Source organism: Neopsephotus bourkii, unplaced genomic scaffold (assembly GCF_033783945.1).
Source record: "Neopsephotus bourkii isolate Nb327-2 ecotype Australia unplaced genomic scaffold, CSIRO-AGI_Nbou_v1 NB_1615, whole genome shotgun sequence".
Classification (NCBI taxonomy): Eukaryota; Metazoa; Chordata; class Aves; order Psittaciformes; family Psittacidae; genus Neopsephotus; species Neopsephotus bourkii.
In genome coordinates this window covers 2,248,909-2,269,497 of record NW_026902090.1, presented here as the reverse complement: position 1 = coordinate 2,269,497, position 20,589 = coordinate 2,248,909, and the positions used below count along the sequence as shown (strand labels likewise).

At 41.7% G+C, this 20,589-nt stretch overlaps 1 protein-coding gene across 4 annotated transcripts in view; it reads right to left on the bottom strand.

Annotated features, from left to right (window-relative positions):
* CNNM2 (cyclin and CBS domain divalent metal cation transport mediator 2) overlaps positions 1 to 20,589 on the bottom strand; it is a 120,524-nt gene that overhangs the window by 18,190 nt on the left and 81,745 nt on the right. For all 4 annotated transcript variants that reach the window (XR_009728336.1, XM_061372598.1, XM_061372596.1 and 1 more), the window contains exon 2: positions 3,685 to 3,828. Coding sequence is in view for 3 of the 4 variants with exons in the window: in XM_061372598.1 (XP_061228582.1) it covers positions 3,685 to 3,828 (144 nt within the window). In the remaining variant the exon portion in view is untranslated. The remainder of the gene's footprint in view (positions 1 to 3,684; positions 3,829 to 20,589) is intronic.

Here is a 20,589-nt window from a genome sequence, read left to right as displayed (position 1 = left end):
CTCTAAACCATATCACCCAAGGCCTCATCCAACCTGGCCTTGAACACTGCCAGGGATGGAGCATTCACAACCTCCTTGGGCAACCCATTCCAGTGCCTCACCACCCTAACAGGAAAGAATTTCCTCCTTATATCCAATCTAAACTTCCCCTGTTGCACAGGTCTTTGTAAGCCTGTGAGTTTGTTTCATTTTAAAAGAAAGGTTTAGGAATTAACTAAGTTAGTTTTGCCAGTTCTTTCTGTCTCTAGCTGGGAAAATCAGGTTGCTTGTGTATCAAACATGTTTTGGCAACTGACAGAAAGTCGGTGGGACTAAACCTGAAGCCCTTAAACAGCCTAAAATATCTTCCTGTAAAGATACAGCTTCTGCAGCCTACTCATGCAGTCCAGTCCTAACAGGCAACAAGGTAAAAACATTAATTTCTGTTGGGTGTCAATCACTTTGGTGTATCTAAAGATCAGATTCCAGCTACACAAAGCTCTGCTCTTCTGGTGCAGGATACTGATGTACACCATGCCAATATCTGTAGGTCTTGCCAGGGAAATGAGGGTTGCACAACCTCTTCTATGTTGCTACACTTTTGCTGGATGACAGTGGAAAAAAATTAGGGAAAACAATTTTTATTCGTTTAGCTCTGTATCTTAAATGGGAGAAGTGATACAGAGTTTATTAGCACATATATTTAACATACCTGGTTTGACAGCTGTTTGGAAACAGGAATGTTTGGGTAAAATGTGGTGCTCCCCTCAGGGAAGTGACTTGCCAAGGACAGAACAAATCATTAGGTGAAAGCTATTGGAGCTGTAGCAGTGCAGCCCTGTAACGTATTTGCCCCATGGCCTGGCACTGAATGTCCCTGCAGCATGTGCTTGCCAGGGGTCGTATTTGCTGGCAGACTGCTGAATAGCACAGCAGTGAGTATGTAAAAATGCAGCGTAAGCTGATGCTTACAACCAGACTGTCCACGACAACCAGAACATGTGCTCAGGGTGTGTTTAACGTATTTCATTTGTAGAAAAATCCCAGTGGGCAAACCATCTCTGAATCCGTATGTGTGAAAAACAGAAGCATTCCAGTTGTACCAAGAGGATGATTAAACTTGTCTTTAATTATAAAGGGCTAAATAAGACAGGTCAACAGTGAAACCCAGGTCAGAATGCTGAACTCCATGTTCTTCAAGCAGACACACAGCTTTCTCTCTTGGGCCTCTAAAAAGGTTGAAAAATGCTCTCCCACCATGGCTAGGACCACTACAGGACAAATTCCTGTAGTGCATCAACCATGAAAATACGCTCCAAGTTTCCAATACTAAGATCTAAATGCACTGACAGCCTTTCACCATGACACTGCCTGAGATGTAATCAGAGCCTACCCGTGTCATGACAGAAATCTCTTCCCTCAACCCTATCAGCATCCCCAGTACAATGTCTCCTGCTCAGAAGTACTCAGTTTATCCAGATGTTGGTAGGTGAGACATATTTAACGATTTGTCTTGCTCCCATCTTCTCCTTGCTCCCAGTATCTCTGCTAGCCCTAAGACATAGCAGACTAGGGCAATTTTCTGAAGAAATATGTCTAATGGGCACTCAATCCTTAAGAAATTCAGGTGCAGAGTTTCAGCAGTGAGAGCAGCTTTGAGTAGAAACTGTAAATACATAGTTGCTTCTACCCTAACACAGTTAAAATGGATTTTCATGGAAACAGCAGAAAGAAACAGCTCCAACACCAAGGTCAGCCGTTCCATCAAATTTCAAGTTTCCATCAAAGCAAAACAAGACATTTTTAAAACTGCAGAACAAAGGCATAATGATGCTGCCAAAATATTTCACAAGTCTACTTTTAACTAAAGACCTAGCATAGAGCAAATCAGTCCAAAGGTTTCATATTGGCTTGGTGTGAGCTGAGTAAGCCAGCTTGGTCTCACAATGAACAGCATCAGAAAACTTTAGTACTATGTGGGGTTACTTGCACTGACACACTGATAGCAACATAAAAAATGAGCTGCCTTAACATACCATGGCCAATTAGGTACCTTCAGTAAACCCAAAGCACGTTCCCATCACTACACCAATTGTAAGTGATTACAGCACATCAATGTGCCCAAATCCAAAATCTACCACATTTTATATGATCCTCATGGCTTCTCTGGATTTCTGCTCTCTCTCTTACTGCTACAGTTTCCTTCAATCTAAAGACTGGAATGAACTGCAGTGCTTCATAAAGAAACTTAGAAGTTCATGTTCATGGTATGTAAGAGAAGTCACCCCCAGAACATCCTGCATCCTTCAGGAAGCCTAGGAAGGGAAGTTTCCCGCCTGTTCTGAACCAGGAATCTTCAATACTAAAACCTTCTCAGGAAGGAGATTTTCAAATGAACTCAAGTTCACCAGCTCTATTTTGTAAATGTATGAAGTCTTCAGAATTAAATTCTCATTTCCTTGCCCTCTAACATGTTATTGATGGTCAAAGCTGTTCTTCGTCCTGAAGAACAACTCCGCATGATCTACATGATTTCTCTTAACAAACAAGGGGGAAAAAACACTGAAAAAGCATATGCAGTGTTTTTTCACTCACAGAAGCAGGGAAGTACCTCAAAGGTGATGATACAAAGATGGGATCTTTATAGAGTATAAAAGAAAGTCTGAATTCACCCAGTAAAAGCATTATGCTGTAACTGATTAGCCCAACATTTGGGAAGGTATGAAAAGAAATTGATACTAAGTAGACTTCTGTGATTCGCATAGTAATTAGACTGCTTAGCATATTGTAAAACACAACAGTGATTTACATGAACCTTTAGGCACATAAATACTGGTAAAATGCTGACCAGCTACAGAAAGTAGTTCAGGCAATAAGAATATATTAGGGAAAGTAGAAGTGTATGTCTACCCCACAGTAAAAAGTGCTCATTTGCATCTGACTTAGATGGAGGATAGAAGATGCTTGCATTAGCCTGAAAAAGATGCTTTAGAAACATTCAGATCCCTTTCAAGAGGAAAGAAAAAGAAAGCAAAGGAAGCTGAGCAGTCTTAAAGATACTTTAAATTATTTCTATTACAACAGAACTAGAGACATCCTTGTGCTACATGCAAACACACAGTAAAAAATAGCATCTGCCAGCATGTGATCAAAGCACAGTTAAGACAGATAAAGAATGACAGAAAGGAAGTCCCATATGCACAGGGCAGATTGTGCAGATGGTAAGAGAAGCAAAGACACTTTAGGTAACTGGCCAAAGACCAGACAAACTCTAAACTGGGAAAAAAAGAGAGACCAGATCTCTCAAGTCCCAGGTAACAGTTGGACTGCAGCATCATCTCCCTCAACACATGCTAACAGAAAGGAAGGAAGGAGTTGTACTGAGGGATAATTACTTAAGACATGATGGTTTTCAGCCCTGAAGACAACCTTCCATTCTCAGGTTTTCTAAATGAGTGACAGAGAGACACTCTAAAAGGACTCCATTCCCCTTGGAACGTTTCTGAATTAATACAGCATAAAGGGGTGAAGTGTCCATGCTGCAAAACCAAAACTTACTTTGGTCATCTGAGGGATCTGCAGGTCATTTTGACCATTGAGATTTTAAATCAGCAACTTAACATCCCTCAAAACACAGCTATTAGACACAACTGCTGCTGGATGGAGTCCTCCCCTTGTCTACAAAGTGCAAATATTTCTACTCACTGTATAGATCTGTTTCATCCAGAATTTCAGACTTGATGATCTCTTCAATCACATCTTCTAAAGTGACAATTCCCAGCACTTCATAAAAAGGATCCCCTTCTCCTTCATTGTTTACTCTTTGCACTATAGCCAGGTGAGACTTGCCTGCAAGGAGACAGAGCAGCAATTTAGACATTTTAGAAAATCCTTAAAGATCCGAAATTATAGCACAGTTATAGACACACAGCTATAAATAAAAAGAAAAAAAGGTTGGTGTCAAGCTTCATGAAAGAACAGGAAAAGTTTAACAGATGCTTAAAATCATAATCTGATTTCTGTCCGAGAAATGCATTCCTGGGTCACATAAATCCACCTAACGCGCTAAAAGAGAAAAGCTAAAGAGATCAATGTTCTTTTTCTAATGTCTTTCACAGTGAAACTGTCGCCCTGGCATTGAATTCATTATATCATCTTTTTGACAGTTGCTCTACTTCTTGTCTCATGCACTGGCAGAGGAAGGCCAGGCTGGAGCCCTCCTTTGCAGCGAGTTCCTGCGGATGCTCTCCTCAAGCTTGGAAACAACAGCAACAATGGCCAAACCACAGAAGCACAAGGACAGGGGAGAGTTGGGAAGAAGAGGTCAGCTCCATTTATGAGCTCGGCTTTTTCTCCTCCCTCCCTCCAAAATAATTTATATAACCCTGCTCCGTAGGAGTGCGGGGGCTTATTTAGGAATAAATTAAAATATTCAAAGTAACAGTGTCTGATCAACTAAGAAAAGAGCTAAGATGAGATACACCAGTGGCTCTGAAGATCCCCGAGCTATGCATCATTCACAGCATATTCTGTAATTCCTAGTCTTTTCTGCCACAGGAATAATAATATCATGAATCTGCTTTGATATCTTTGGTTGCCGACTTCCCTAAGTGCCATTGAAAGCCAGTCCTTTGTAAAGCTGCATAAAAAATAACATGCATTCTAAGGATTCACCAAATACAAGCAGAATTTTTAAGTATAAATACAGCAGATACTAATATGCTTCCTGAATTATTGGAAGGTAAGCAACATTGTCTCACATTCTTCTTCCTTAGTCTGAAAAACGGATCTTCTCCCCATCTGTGGAAGGTAACCAAAATAGTTCAACTTTGCTTAGACCCCTTTATAGGCAATAATGTCTGCATGATTTAAGATTCAGATTATTAGACTAACAAGCATTCAAACTATTCCAACTCAGACTTACTCATGCTTAAAGAATGAAAATATCCCAAACAAATTAGATGAGGGAGGAAAACTTATCAACTACCGATATAAACATTGCATCAGGTCAAGTCAATTCACTTTGGTAAGTTTTTCACATCTGCTTTCCCAGGGACCCAACATAAGCAGTTAAAAACAAATTCTTGGTGAATGCTGTCTGTCGAAAGTTAAATTCTTTTGCTATTCCCAGCTTGTGATCATTTAAAAGGAATTTTCCAAAGCAGGGTCTAATATTAGACTCAAAATGAAGTTTCCATTCCACTTAGGCGATATTCTCACCAAAGTAACTACTGCATAATCTGATTGTCTTGGAGCTACTCGTTTAGATGCAGATGGACATACTTTAAATACCAACTCCACAGCAGTGCTGAGTCTTATCTTGAGGAGACCTTATTCTACCGTGAATTAATAGAAAGATGATTTGTGATTTTAAAGGATCAACGTTCATATTGTACTCAAAGCCTCCCTTTGTGCCAGGTTTTATTTCTCTGCATTCCTTGCAAGACTTCCAGTTCTTTTCACTGCTCAATGAACAGTATGAAAACAAAGAAGGTGACTTCATAAAACCAGGAGAGATTTAACTACTATTATCAGTGCTGTTCCCCTATAATAGATTACTCCAGTAATACCTTTTCAATATAACAATGTTCAAGAAGAACCTGGTGGCACAAAAAAAGGTCACATGGACAAACCAACTATTGTAATTTAATTCCCAGTGGCTGCTCAGACAGTACATGTGCTTTCAAGTCGGAAAACATGACTCCTTCAAGAAACTTTTCTATCACAAACCAGAGCAGTTAATTTGCACCTGCTCACTCAGATGCTAATTCCTGAGGATTACCATTGTCACACGTTAGTAAATGGTAGGAGTGCTCAGATCTGTGCAAGAGGCTGAATTAAAAAACAACAAACAATATTCAGAATTGCCACCTTCTCCTCCATTAAAGTGCTGCCTATGACAGAGCTGAACTAAATGATTAAGTTTTACGTTCTGAAAAGGACAGTCTTTCTAACAGTGGCATCCTGGTCACATCTACAAGCAATGGGAAAGATAGATGGAAATGGGACTGCGGAAGAACCTGAGGGACATCAAAACCACGGGAAATTGTGCATGACTTTCAGGCACAAAACCAGTTGCATGCCCTTTCCACCAGGCTGGTCTCCACCATGATTTTAGGATCACTAAAATATATTATGCTCTCTCTCCCAACTTCAGCAACCACAGCACCCTGATCTGACCAACAGTACGTAACGTGAGGGAAATTACCAAAATCTGTACCACCTACTGCTCTCTTATGCAAAGTGAGCTGGTAAGGAGTTAGTTATGGATGGGTATCGGACATTTTACACTTTCTACAATGAAAAAGAAGGCTAGAAACATTTTTTTTGGCTTTCCCATAATCTCTCCTATTTAGGGTTTTTTTTTACGTACCACCTGAAGTATCAAGGCCACTGAAACTTGTCATAGTTTCAAATGTCACTGGACTTCTTGGTGGGTAAAATCGATGTTCAGCTCTTAAAAATAACTGTTTCAAATAACTGATCTGTTGAAAATAGACAAATTATCCAAACGCAGGCTGACATTAACCTTTCTTACCTCTTGACTTTTCCTGTTCCCAACTTTCATGAACCCATCACTTTGCTGGGGTTCAGATGAATTTAAGCCAGTCTAATAGGGCTGCATTTAAAAAGCAGCCATCTGTTGCTCCCTAAGTCTTCTCCTTCTTTTGCAATGGGTCCAACGCTCATGCAGTCAGTTTATGAAACAGACAAGATCCAAAAATTATGTTTCTTGGGTCTTTGCAAGTTAATTTTAATCCAGATGCAATAATTTGCCAGAAATCATGAGACACTGGAATAAACATCAGCATTGATGACGGAGGTGTCACAAAGATGCATTCCCAGACTGGCTGCCCTCTCAGACTGCTGCTTAGACAACTGCAAAATACCCTCCACGTATGGAAGTAATCAAGGCAGAAAACGCTAAAGGAAAAGCCAGAGGAGTGCAAAGACTTAATACATCGTAAAAGAGCACAACACAGCATGTGACCCACTTTAGAAGTGGCCTGCGAATAAAATAATGACTCCTCTGAGTGTTTTAAACAGAAATTGGCTACAGCTTTATTCAAAGACTTTATCAGGCCACTGGTATTTGTCAATACAAATATTCAATTGAGAGAGGTTTCAACTAAGGACATACAGTACATATCCCAACATGAAGCTGAATAAAGTAAACATCCAGGTAAGGAAACCTGGACTGTCCATTGGTAATCCTAGGGCTTTGAGAGCAGAACACAAATAAAACAGCGAGAACAAGCATGCATGGAAAGGATATAAATAATTTCTATACCTCACTGATTTTCTGGCTACGGTCTCTAAGTACATCTATGACATTTATCTTTCTTTAATCACTCGCTTTAAGTGTTGATACAATGATATTTAGCAAGGAGCCAGTTCTGCAACACTGCCAGATCTGACGATAAAGGCAGAAATGACTCAAGTGATGTGTAATAAGCAGCACCAAGAGAGAACTGTGGGCAGTGTTCTGACCCACAACTCCTCTCTGGCCTCAGGCAGGCAGCATTTGCTCTCTGCCTCAGCTTCTCCCATCTAAAGCAACTGTCAGCAAGAGCCCACAGAGCTTATACGTGTACATGGCTTGAGACAGAATTCATAACAAATGCTAATCTTCCAGTGACATTCACGGGCAACTAAATGACCAAAGAGTTTTGTTAAAAGCAAATCTGATCTCATCCCATTGCCCAATATCTTGTCCCTCAGCTTGGATTTTGCTGGGTACCGTGCAACTCCTGATTAATTTATTAAGCTAATTAAGAAACGAAGATGCTTAGTGAAATCCGCATGAGTCACTGAATCTAAAATGAGCTCCTGCAAGTCCATGTGACTGACCATGCAGAACAGCACTGGAAGAAATGCTCAAAATACTGATTCTCTTCGGGTACTTTGACCATTCCTTGAAAAAGATATGGAAAAAAATAAATATCCCCCTTTGATCCTTAGGCATTTGTGCATTTAGAGGAAGCACCAAAAGTGGTCAAAATGATACTATTAGCCAGACCGCACTGCAGAAATTATAATACTGCTGGCATAGCTTTAAAGCCAACACTCAGGAAGCAAGTGGTCCAGCAGCAGAGGCATAACTCAGGGGCTCTGAGCAGTTAAGTTACAACCTACACATAACATATATAAGCTTATATCATGACTAAGCAGCTAGAGATTCCTCTGTCTCTGCAAGAGGAGGCTTATGAGCTCAGTATCTGGGAAGATTTGTAAATGTTATTTTCCTGATGCAAGAATCAGATATCACAAAAGGCCCTCAGTTTTCTTTTATTAACAAAATATCAGTGCTAAATTAAAGCACTGTTTTATAAAACAGAAGACGCCTGTTAAGTCATTTGGTGGTAAAACTAGAACCAGGCTAGCCCGTTTTTGTTAAAATCAGTTATCTCAGTCCATTTGCTGTTGGTGAGTGCCCTGGAACACTAAGCTATAACCTGTTTAATATGCCTACAATGACGTGGAGAAAAATCCCAGGAGGTGTTTAGCTGCCCTTGAATCTACTAACTAATGATGTGTGCTTCTGAGAACTCTCCCAGTTTATTCTTAAGTGATTGTTTTGGTTCTGACTGATTTCTACAGAGGTAAACTATTTGGTCTGTCAGTGAGATTTACAGATTCAACAATGTATTATGCAGAACAATCTATTTTTAAATGTCTTGTATAATTTAACCATGAAAAACAATTCCCTCTAGAATAGCACTGGCTTGCAAGCAATTATACCTAAGTAACAGGTGTTTCCCTAAATTTCTTTTCTGCAGCACAGTTCAAGGACATCAAATCTCTCTTCTATTAGTAGAAATCTGCATTCATGCTGTTTGCTTTTGCACTTTGATTATTTTCAATAGGGAAATCAGACTGCTGCTTTCCTACTCACCACCACTAACTGCTGTAGACTGCCTTTGGGTTCACAACACGATACCATTCACAGAGTGAAAAGAAACCCAAACCTTGGGCACAAACATAATCTAGATTTAAACTAGGTTTTTTAAATCCTGCTCTTTTCAGCAGCAAAACACACCGTTTTTAAATACCTATTTGGGAAGGGAACCCAATAACACCCATTTAATACAGCCACATGAAACTCATCCAGATCCTCAAGGAAACAAGTGAAGGTATAAGCACAACCACAGTGAATATGGTGATTCTTTGCCTTTAAACCGGAGAGCTTACAGTCTTGTACAAACATTAACTAGAAACCACATCAGCCTTCACAGGAAAATAAAGAAGCAGTGCTTTAAATAGATTCTTTGTGTTAAAGCCCATTTTAGTGGGAGGACACCAAAAAAAGTCAAAATTAGGGAGAGTTTCAGAATGACTTCCTGACAGTGAATTGTATTTGTAAGGAATACTTTCCCAAGGGAAACGGCAGAAGCTCAGTTACTTGTGCCTTTGAAAATTTGACTAGATGAAGCTCCTAGAAAGGACTCAGTAATTCTCTGCTGCCCCATGGCATGGAAGAGAAGCAATGAGCTAACATTTTCCACCTCCAGCAGCCTATCATTTGGTGTGGGCACTCCAATCCATTCTGGTCAGACCTTGGTGAGAAGCATGCTGTCAAACTTAATTTACTTTGCCGCTGCTTCTAAGAGTGAGAGCATAGCTCTAGAAAGCTGCTAGCTGATGCAGCTTTACATGCAACTGAACCGAACTCACCTTAGGTCCATGAGCAAAAGAAACTAGCTGGGAGCCAGGATAACTTGAGAAAAAGGTCCTTTCAACTCAGACCTCTGCTATTGAAGTGGAAATCTTGGGAAGAATTAGGAGAAGTGAGAACATTTAGAGAAAACTATTACCAGGTGTAGGCAGGCAGCAAGAACAAAACTAAGGAGGGGAGAGGTACAGTTTTAGAAACTCCTTGAACATCAGCAGTGATTCCCTTGCCATGAAGAGTGCGTCAGTGATTTCTAGTCATGAAGTCCTTATGCAGTAGGGAATTTGGGCTGGATATGGCTGGGATTGACAATAACCATGGTGCACAGGGGTGTATGATGCACACTACTAGCTGGGCTGATCTCTGTGCTGAGCATAGTATATGGACAAACACAAGCTATTTCCCAAAACCGGAAGCTAACACACTACAAAAGTGTCTACTGGATCCAAAGTGGGAGAGGAAGAGATGGAAAACATAACAATAGAGAGAGAAAACCCCCAAAAGCAAAGTGTTTTTTGACATACATCTGAGGCTCTAACTCAAGTACAAGGTTGTGATATCGGAACGCTGGTGCCTTGAGATGAGAAACAGGCTGGTAGTTTAAGAGACAAACCAAGGAAGCACTTCAGGGAGTGCAGCAAACTAGCGTTGAGAGAAGAGGTGGCAACAATGAGAGGAGGAAGTATTGAGTCTGCAGAGAGACCTATCGCTAGTCGGGCTACTAGCAAAAAGTTTCAGATAAAATTTGAGGCAAGCAAACGGAATACTGAAGTCATTCTTGGTGCTGGTTCAAGTCTTCCACACCAAATTCAGAAAGATAGTGAAGTATGACTTAAACTCATGTGATTTCCCCTGTGTCTCCACTTCCCAAGGCAAGTAATGACCTTTTGAAAAGAAGTGTAACAAAAGCATCTCCTTATTGACTTGCACCTCCACAACACGGTCAGTGAGGATTTTTACTTAGTGTCCAAGGACCCTAAAAAGGAGACATGCTAATTTTATTACTTCCCTGTTTGTTCAAGATTGTCCCCACTGCTTTCAGCATTCCTTCAGGGATAAAAAGAGGGAACCAGCCAGCAAAAATGCAGCCAGCAGAGGGAGCGCCAAACCTTGGGTTTGCTAAATTCAAAGCTCCAGGTCCTCTCCAAACCTCAGTGCAGCAGTAAGCAGATGGAGAGGAGAGGTCCTGGATTCTGGCACCAGTGGGGTCTGGGTGCTGGCTTGCTGCTGAATCCGGGCTGATCTCCCTAGAGAGATGTACAGTCCAGCCTGGGGACTCCATAGCAACAACAAACATCTGGCCTGGCCTGTTCATTGTCTCCTGTAGCTTTGCATTGCTACTATGATTTATGCCCACCCCACGTTCTTCCCTCTCTCCTGTCCTAGGGGGGACAATTTCTTGAGCCCTTCATAAGGATGCAGAAGGTAACTGTGACCTCGTCAGTCTCCTCCATCAATCTATCTGTCCAACAGGCTGCTTCCAGTTAATCCACTAAATAAAAACAGGAACATCAAGAGTTGTTTATGAGCAACAAAAATAGCAGTCAGCAGCAATGAACTCAAAGGACTTTGATGTTCAGGTAACCAAAACACGACACCAACAGAAACAAAACCCTTGCTTCTGTATCATTGCAGCCAAAAATATTACTGATCTAATCCTCCCTCTAATCCTGCTTCCCTCTATTCCTAGAACAAACTGAGTTTAATTTGGGGAGTTTCTAGATTTTGGCATCTACACCACGAGACTTTAAATCCGACAAAGGTAAAGTACTAGAAGGTACAACAGAAATGTGTTTGGACATTAGGAGGAGGTTAGCTGAGGCCAGTGTGCTTACATAAGGACCTAAACCGTGCTGCAAGCAAAGCATATGAGCTGAAAAAGGAAGAGCAGCATCTTGGGGCTGTGGGTCATGAAAGGAACTGGGGCTGCATATATTACCTTTGGGGTTTTTTACTACCATCACCAGGTCCTCTCGTTTACTTCTAGCTCACTATTTAGGACATAAATCTAAAAAGGTTCTTGTGTTGCCAACAACCAAGATCATTAATACTCTATTTTAATGACCTGGTTTTACTTCAGGCCATTTATATCACATGCAGTTTGCAATTCCAGCAGCTCAAAACCCCGGCTGGTCGATGGCACTGTCAGATTTTTCAAGCTCAGCACAAGGCTTTCTGATTTATATTGCAACAGAGGCTAGGAGAAACTTAACAAAAAGCTAAAAGCTCTTTCTTTCTCAATTGGTGACAGCATCCTTTACTGAGCAGGATTTATACAAACCCAGAATCACTAATGTGCATATGCTTCCACAGGGAGCAAAGCCATGGGATAAACATGCTTGTAAACACAACCAGTACCAGCGACCTTGACTTCCCACAAGCACAGGATTGGGGCTGTGTGAGCACTCATGCTCTGACGGTGTATATTTATAACATGGGGGGACCAATTCACACACTGTGTTGGAGCAGCCACCATTACAAATCAACTTCTAATATTCAGCAGAAAATGAAGTATACTGCAGCAATTTGAAGGCACAAGAAAAACAATCTTCTCCTACTGTCTTTTTGTCAGGTCAGGTCCCATGAGATGTAATGATGCACAAAAGCTGCCCCAGAACTGTAAAGACTGTTAGCAAATCCAGTGGGAAGGAATCATTTGGCTGGAAAGGGACTCTTTAAAGGTATGGCACACCTAAATCTAGCGAAGTGTCACAACAGACTCAAAGACATGGATCAGAGAACCTAAATTGAAGAGACCATTTCCAACCTTCTGAAGCAACCAGCAGCATCTCCACTTTGCTTTGGGGCAATTTCAGCTAACGGCACAGAGCAGAGCTGAATACTGATCCCATGTCTCTTCAACAAGAACATGTACAGATCAACAGCCATGTATATGGGCAGGAGATCACTGAAACCACCCAAAGACATGCTGAAACTGTCTGACACAGCAGCAAAAAGACCAAAGAGCATCTCTGATTCCAGAACTGGGCATAGCAGCTATCTGAATGCAAACCATGGGTGTTTTTACAGAATACTAATACCGGGGGGAGGTAATTTTTCATTTTGCTAAGGATTTAAGTAGGTTTTATCTTGATGACGTTACTTTAAAGGCCTATAATGCAAAGAGACCAAAAGAATTAGTTCAAATGCTGACTCAGCATCTCCAGGAAAGCAAAACATTACAGTAAACTGACTTGTTTGAAAGAGTGACAGTACTGATGGTACTTTTGAATTCATTATTACTATTATTGAAGAACAAATGTAGAATAACTGGCTTTGTTCCTCGGAGTTTTCAATTACTCATACATGTAAGATTTTCAAGTGAACTAGTAACCCAGCATCATCTTTCCACCCACAGAAGGCAAGATTAATTTTCTCAAAAATGATATTACTGGGTCAGATTTTAGAAATGGAGACTTCAAAGATCCAGCTCTGTGGAATTACACCATGAATATTTTTAATTACTGACTTTATAAAGCAACTTTTTTGAGTTTTCATTTGTGAACTTTGTTTTTTCATTTTCATTGTGAGTGTTTAAGTTTTCCTTTGTTTCTTCAGGCCACCTTGCATAGCCCTCTGCTAGGCTGAGTTTGCCCACAGCTCTTGAAGGTGGAAGGAAACCTCTCAGGTAAGACAGCAAACCCGTGCTCCTTCAGCCACAAGCACTGGAAATAAGGTGAAGAGCACCAAGACACTGGAGATAAAAACAAAGAGGAGAAAAGATATCTAAAGCAGGAGACTGAATTTGTGAACTTGCCATCACTCGTTTTGCTGTGATGAATTGTTCCTTTGCTCCATAAGATTAAGGCTCAACAGGATATGCCCGGATTGTGAAGAAAATCAGTTTGGAACTGAGAACAGTCTGTAATAAGTAACCAACAGCAGCTGCCTTTCAGAGGTCTACTTTACATTCTTCTGAGCAACTCCTTGATTTATTTCAGGTGAACCTGTCCCCAGATTTTACTAAAATATTTTCCTACATTATTTATCACAGTTTTCCTAACCCAATGACAGAGACATTAAGCATGGCATTTGAGGAAGCAAGTCAACAATAAAAAGAATTAGTGGAATGGCTGCTCACTGTTTTAATCTAAAATTCAGGCCAAAATGATTTCAAGGATGGCACATAAATCAAGATGGCTCAGCAGCTTTCCAGCTGCTGGGTGGGGATGACAGGGGATTACATGCAACTCACATCTACACTACAATATTATTCTTCTCAAATATTCACCATAAAGTGATGTGGTATCTTAGGAATTTTGCCAGGATGGTATTCCTTTCATGTCTGTCCGTTTAGCTCAAGGAAGATATATTGGAGCCAACTCTGTTTTCTTTGGTATTCTGCAGAAGTCTATCATTATCTTAGCCCCATCCAAAGTGAATCTGAGCATATTTGCTCCCAAATGACCTAAGTACTTAGCTTTGACATCACTGACTTCTGGGACTATTTATTTATTATCTTGACAATTTCACTCCAGAACAAGCTTTGTGGCAAAGCTTCTCACCGCTGTGCCTGGCAAAAACTTGGAGCAGATTCTCCTGGAAGGCATGCTAAGGCACATGAAAAACAACAAGGTGCTTGGTGACAGCCAGCATGGCTTCACTAAGGGGAAATCCTGCCTGACCAATCTGGTGGCCTTCTATGATGGGGCTACAGAACTGATAGACAGGGGTAGAGGAGTTGATGTCATCTACCTGGACTTGTGCAAAGCGTTCAACATTGTCCCACACAACATCCTTGTCTCTAAATTGGAGAGATATCAATTTGATGAATGGACCACTCGGTGGATAAAGAGCTGGCTGGATGGCCACACACAAAGAGTTGTGGTCAATGGCTCAATGTCCGGCTGGAGACCAGTAACGAGTGGTGTCCCTCAGGGATCGGTGTTGGGACCGGTCTTGTTCCACATCTTTGTCGCTGACATGGACAATGGGATTGAGTGCACCCTCAGCAAGTTTGCCGATGACACCAAGCTGTGTGGTTCGGTTGATACACTGGAGGGAAGGAATGCCATCCAGAGGGGCCTTGACACACTTGTGAGGTGGGCTGATGCCAACCTTACGAAGTTTAACCATGCCAAGTGCAAGGTCCTACACAAGGGCCAGAGCTATTCCAGGCACAGCTACAGGCTGGGCAGAGAAGAGATTCAGAGCAGCCCCACGGAGAAGGACTTGGGGGTGTTGGTCAATGAGAAAATGAACATGAGCTGGCTTCAGTGTGCGCTTGCAGACCAGAAAGCCAACCGTATCCTGGGCTGCATCAAAAGGAGCGTGATCAGCAGGTTGAAGGAGGTGATCCTGCCCCTCTACTCTGCTCTTGTGAGACCTCACCTGGAGTATTGTGTGCAGTTCTGGTGTCCTCAACGTAAAAAGGACATGGATCTGTTGGAACAAGTCCAGAGAAGGGCCACGAGGATCATCAGGGCACTGAAGCACCTCCGGTATGAAGATAGGCTGAGAAAGTTGGGTCTGTTAATCCTGGAGAAGAGAAGGCTGCGTGGAGACCACATAGCAGCCTTCCAGTATCTGAATGGGGGCTACAGGGATGCTGGGGAGGGACTCTTCATTAGGGACTGTAGTGATAGCACAAGGGGTAATGGGTTAAAACTGAAACAGGGGAAGTTTAGATTGGATGTAAGGAAGAAGTTCTTTACTGTGAGGGTGGTGAAGCACTGGAATGGGTTGCCCAGGGAAGCTGTGGATGCTCCATCCCTGACGGTGTTCAAGGCCAGGTTGGACGAAGCCTTGGGTTATATGGTTTAGTGTGAGGTGTCCCTGCCCATGGCAGGGGTGTTGCAACTAGATAACCTTAAGATCCTTTCCAACCCTAACTATTCTATGATTCTATAAGGAGATGGGCTTTTGATCGGAACAGAAAGCCTTTTCATCAGATCTCCTCTGTCAAGGGGCAGATCTCTACTGCCTCTTTTAGACTGTCTACATATGTGTTTGTCAGAGCATCTTCATGATTTTATCTAAGCCTAGGCACATGTACTTTTCTACTAACACCATGTAATACCCTTTCATTAAAGTTTCTTAGGACAGTAAGAGCTCACAAGTTATTATCAGCTATGTACGGCTACAATCCACCAACCTGAGGTACCCAGCTCCTTCTGCAACACACTCTGATGAGAGGGAAAGTAAAGCACAGCTCCACTAGCTAGGGAAACAACCTCAATTACCATGGCTGAACCCACCGGCACAGGTCAAATTAGCCTTCCTTGTGAGGGCAGGGGGTGAATTAAAACTAAAGCAACCCATACAGCTTTGCTCACAAATCTGTGCCAACACTAGGAGTGCTCACACAGTGCACCATACCAGCATCCTTGCATCCCTAAAACCCTCTGACCATGGAAATGGCCTCAAAGCAATGATGTCCAATTGCCGTGACTTCTGCCTTGCATTTGTTTGTTTCTAGCTGGGATTAGGCTGAATTCCTCTACATCCTAATAAACACTAAAGTAAACCAGCTCTAACCTCTGCTAGAAAATACATGGGCAACCAGGTCATGCAACATATATACGAACGCTTCACTGTTATTTTCTGTGACAAACATTCTGGGTATGCCCATACAAAAACATCAACATGAACCTCAACCAGAGAACCAGTCTACTAAGCTCTGAGGACTCACCCTTAAATCTATAGTATAAACAACAGTATTTATCTAGCATATTAACAATAGCAGAACAGATGTGTGTTGCAGTATGTGGTTCACAGGAGAACATACAAGGACTGGGGCATGAGAGAGTTTGGAAAAGCTAAAGATTCACAGCCAGATATATATATATATCTGTATATATCCATATATAGATACATATATGGGGGTTTTGGTTTGGGCTTTTTTAAGCAGACAGGTCTAACATTTCCTATCTATCTTTCCCTACTGCAATGGCCTTATTTTCCTCTCTTCATCTCCTACTGCAACACATCTGCACCTTTTCTCCAAGACCCTGCCTTGGGGCCTGCAGTGCTCTTGGGCTCATTTTTACATCTGCCTGTTCAGAAAAGGTCCCTCCACAAACACAGCTACAGGCCAGGTGATGCTGCCTCCACAGAACAGCTCAGGGCTGAGCTCTCATCTCTACCACGGAGGGAGCAACAGGAAAGATTTCCTCACCTACACACCACATTTTCATGACATTTGCATAAACATAGTATTCTGACTTTTCTAACTCAGTGACTTTCAAAGCTATGGAGGACTAGGACAGGTAAGGAAAAAAATAAACAGATAAAACCCAAAACAAGAGAAAAACCCAACCAGACAAAAAGCCCCAAATAACTCATATCCAAGCAACCTCCCCCACAGCAGTGACAGTGCAGACCCTTATGCCAGACCCCCAAATGACAGGAGACAACAGACTTCAAAATATTGCTCGAATTTCCACTTGCATGAAAGAGGTTTTAATTCCTTCACAACAAAGTAAAGAAAAAAACCCAACCAGATTTGCTAGAAAGCCATGAATAAATGGGATTGTTAAATAAAACCCTACTTATACTGCACACGATTTATTTACTTGAAACACCACATATTTCCAAGTAGAGCTCAAATACACACTTGGTCTAAAGAAGATGGACTATGTATGATCTTTGCACACAGCAGGCTGATACAAGTGAAGGTCCTTATCCTTGTGCTTGCAGAAGCCGGGAGCCCGGCTGCACACGCATCACTGTCCTTACAAGGGTTAGACAAACAGCCCAGCAAACCCTGGTGAAAAGGAAATGCGTTTTGAGTTCACAGTGGGGCTATCACTTGGCTATTTCTGTAGTGCTTGCATCTAAAAAAAGGTCCAGTTCACACAAGTAGCTATTTTACCTTACTGTCCCACAAGATCTAAATGCATTTTTTCCGATTACACTTTCCCACCATAAAATACACAACAAAATATGACAAATGTTTTTAAATATTCCTAGGAAAGCATTTTGCTTATATATAGAAACATGAGTATATATGGAAACACACAAAGCTCTGTGTTTATATATAGATGTCTCCTCACTGTATTACTAATATTAGTTCATGGAACTGATGTCACGCATGACCAAAAAAAAATGAATTGAGGTTCCAGTGAGCTTTGCCATAAAGCAGACAAAGCAAAACAAAAAGCCTTGGATTTATGATAATCTCGGTATTAAATGCTGAATGGTAAATTCCCTTGAGAACTTCTCAGACACAAGAAATACACAACCAAATAAACAGACTAGGAGACGAGTCCAAGATGCTCACTTAGAGACTGCTAGTCCACCACCGGCTTCACTAAGGTCCTGGGCATTTAAAGCTCTTTCAGAGGAAACATTTCAAATTACTACCACAACGGCTACCTTTGTGAGAGTGCTCCACACTATAGTGCCCCTTCTATAGAAAAGAAATATACTTTGATAGTTACAGGAAGGTGATTAAAGTCATTCATAAGACTTATTTGCACAAGTCTGGGGGATTTGAATTTTACCCTCTACTTACTCCTTCATGGTTTGGTGTCCCCAACACCACATTTCTTACATCTAACTGACAGATAAATGTAAAATTGAGTAATCTATTTCAATGTTTAAGCTAAAGAAAACAAAGCAAGCAGAAAATATCTTCTTTTTAATGGATAAAGACTTTTTCCATGCCCCCAGGGAAATTAGTAAAATGGATGAAGAATACCTCTGTCCTTTTTGTTTAAGTGCACAACTCTCAATCCAGTCTCATTATATCTGTTCAAGTACTATTCTATACCATGAGTTTCCATTCACGGCACTTAAAGTACAGTACTTCAAGCTGTCACAGGGGCCTGATTCAACATCCAGCCCAACAACCTGCTTGAATGCTGTCCTTGATGGGTACAAAATCCTGTTTTTTATGAAAATGGGAGTTTTCAGCAATAAATGCCAGGTTCTTTTGTAGCAGTTTCACATCCAAGAACCCTGGATGACCTGGGCAGTAAATAGCTCATGGTTTTTTCTAAAGTACAATAAAATTACTGAGGCGATGGCATACCCGGCCTTGCAACTCAGGGTTACAGCTTTGCATGAGGTGGAATCAACCAGACAACGCAACCAAGAGGGGGGTCTGAATGGGGAAAGGCTGGAGTAGGCACTGTCCGAAGAGCCTGGTGGAGAGCCTCACTGATAGCTGTGTATAGCAGGACTGGCAGATAGCTTTCCAGAAATGAAGATTAATTACTGACAGGAACACAACTTGCCTCCTTTGAATCTTTGAAGGCTGGCAGCATCTCACCTGCTGACTCCCATGGCAACTGGATTCCCTTCTTACCAAAAAGCTGTTGAGGTTAAGCAATGTTTTCTCTCCTGCCCTGTGATTCCTGCTGCATCAAATACCCAGAAAAGCAAACGGGACTGAAGATGAATAAACTCAACTGAAGTTTTGTAAGTAACATTTCAAAGTTTTCTTACAAAACCTTTACCGATCTCTCAGATCTCTGACCCACTTCACAACATCATCACCTTCTTGCTGGCTGAAAATCAGCAATGATATAGTGGGTTCAGCCACTTGGTACAAAGGAAAGGTATCACCCTCTGATCGAGAACAAGACTAGATCATGGTGTGATGACTGCATTGTGACAACAGAATAAGACTAGCTCTAGATCCTGGGACCAAGAACTCCAAATCTACCCAGCTTCACAGGAACACCAAGTTCTGTTATGACCACAAGTGATCAGCAGCTCAGATCTATTATTCATTGAAATGATGACATGTCTGGCAGAACAACAGCTCTTGGCAGGACAGTGAAATATTTATGCAGCGTAACAACTCAAAGGAAATTATTTGCCAAATTGACTGCAACAATAGTTTCAACCTTTTTCAATTTGTGAGCTGCTAGAAATGCTCAGCGGGAATGCAGAACTCTGTACAGCTGAGCTCTCTACAGACAAAAGGCTTACTGGTTTTAAGATACCTTTTCTTGAGACGTCAGAAGTAGTCCTTGGAAGCAAGCTAAAAATAAAACAAATTGCTAGACCACATTATTTTCTGAAAGTTTTTCATCCAAATACTAAGCAATCTTCCTTGCCCTATACAATAACCAAGACTTAAAAGCCTGAAATCAAACTGCTAGTCCCTGCAGAATAAAAGTATTCTTCCTAGTGGCATACATGACAAGCATGAAGACTAACAAAGTGGTCAAATGACAGAACTCAAAAGCAGAGGAGCTCCAGGCCAGGGAGAGCACAGAGGGTGCATCACGAAGCACAGTACCCAGGGCTCCTCTGGGCAGAAAGCAAGAGCAGATGCAACTCTGGGAGGGACTTTGAGCACTGGATCCCACACGGGTCTATTTCTAAGGAAAGCTGAAATTAGTGGTTGGCAACAGTGGTTTTTTTAAAGGCAGCATTTAGAGACTTATCAACAGAAATAAAATATAGGGAAGGGAGAAGAGAAAGAAAGGAAAGAACTCTGGGAACTGCAAACGAGATTCATGTTATTTCCACTGTGGTAGCACTTGAGTTGGTGCTCAAACCACCATCTCTGCCCAGCTCAATAGACTACCTAGTAATTTGCCTGTTCCTGTATGGTAATCCATAGTGGGAGCTATGGTATTGTGGGGATGAGAGAGGCCAGAGTATCCCAGGGTCACTGGGGGCAAGGGAAGAGGAGGTGGAAGGACCAGGAAGATGAAGGCAGGAACAGTCTGACTGTCTCAAGCATTGATGTATTTCCTCAGATGTACTGTTCCACTACATACAAATACCAGCAAGTTGGCCTGGCAGTCTGGCCATTGCGAAATGGCTAATTCCTGCAGGTGTCACAACAGAGGTGATCTGAGGGGAACACTTTGCAGATAATGCTAGGAAACATTTTAAGGGCAACAGGAGCAGCGTGAAAGAGTTCATGGCAGAAAGAGCAGCTGAGGTCAACACTGCTCTAGATGTGCAGGGACAAGACATTTAGAAGGGTACAGGAACAAATAGGCAGCTCTTGTCCACTCTGCATCTTGCCTGAG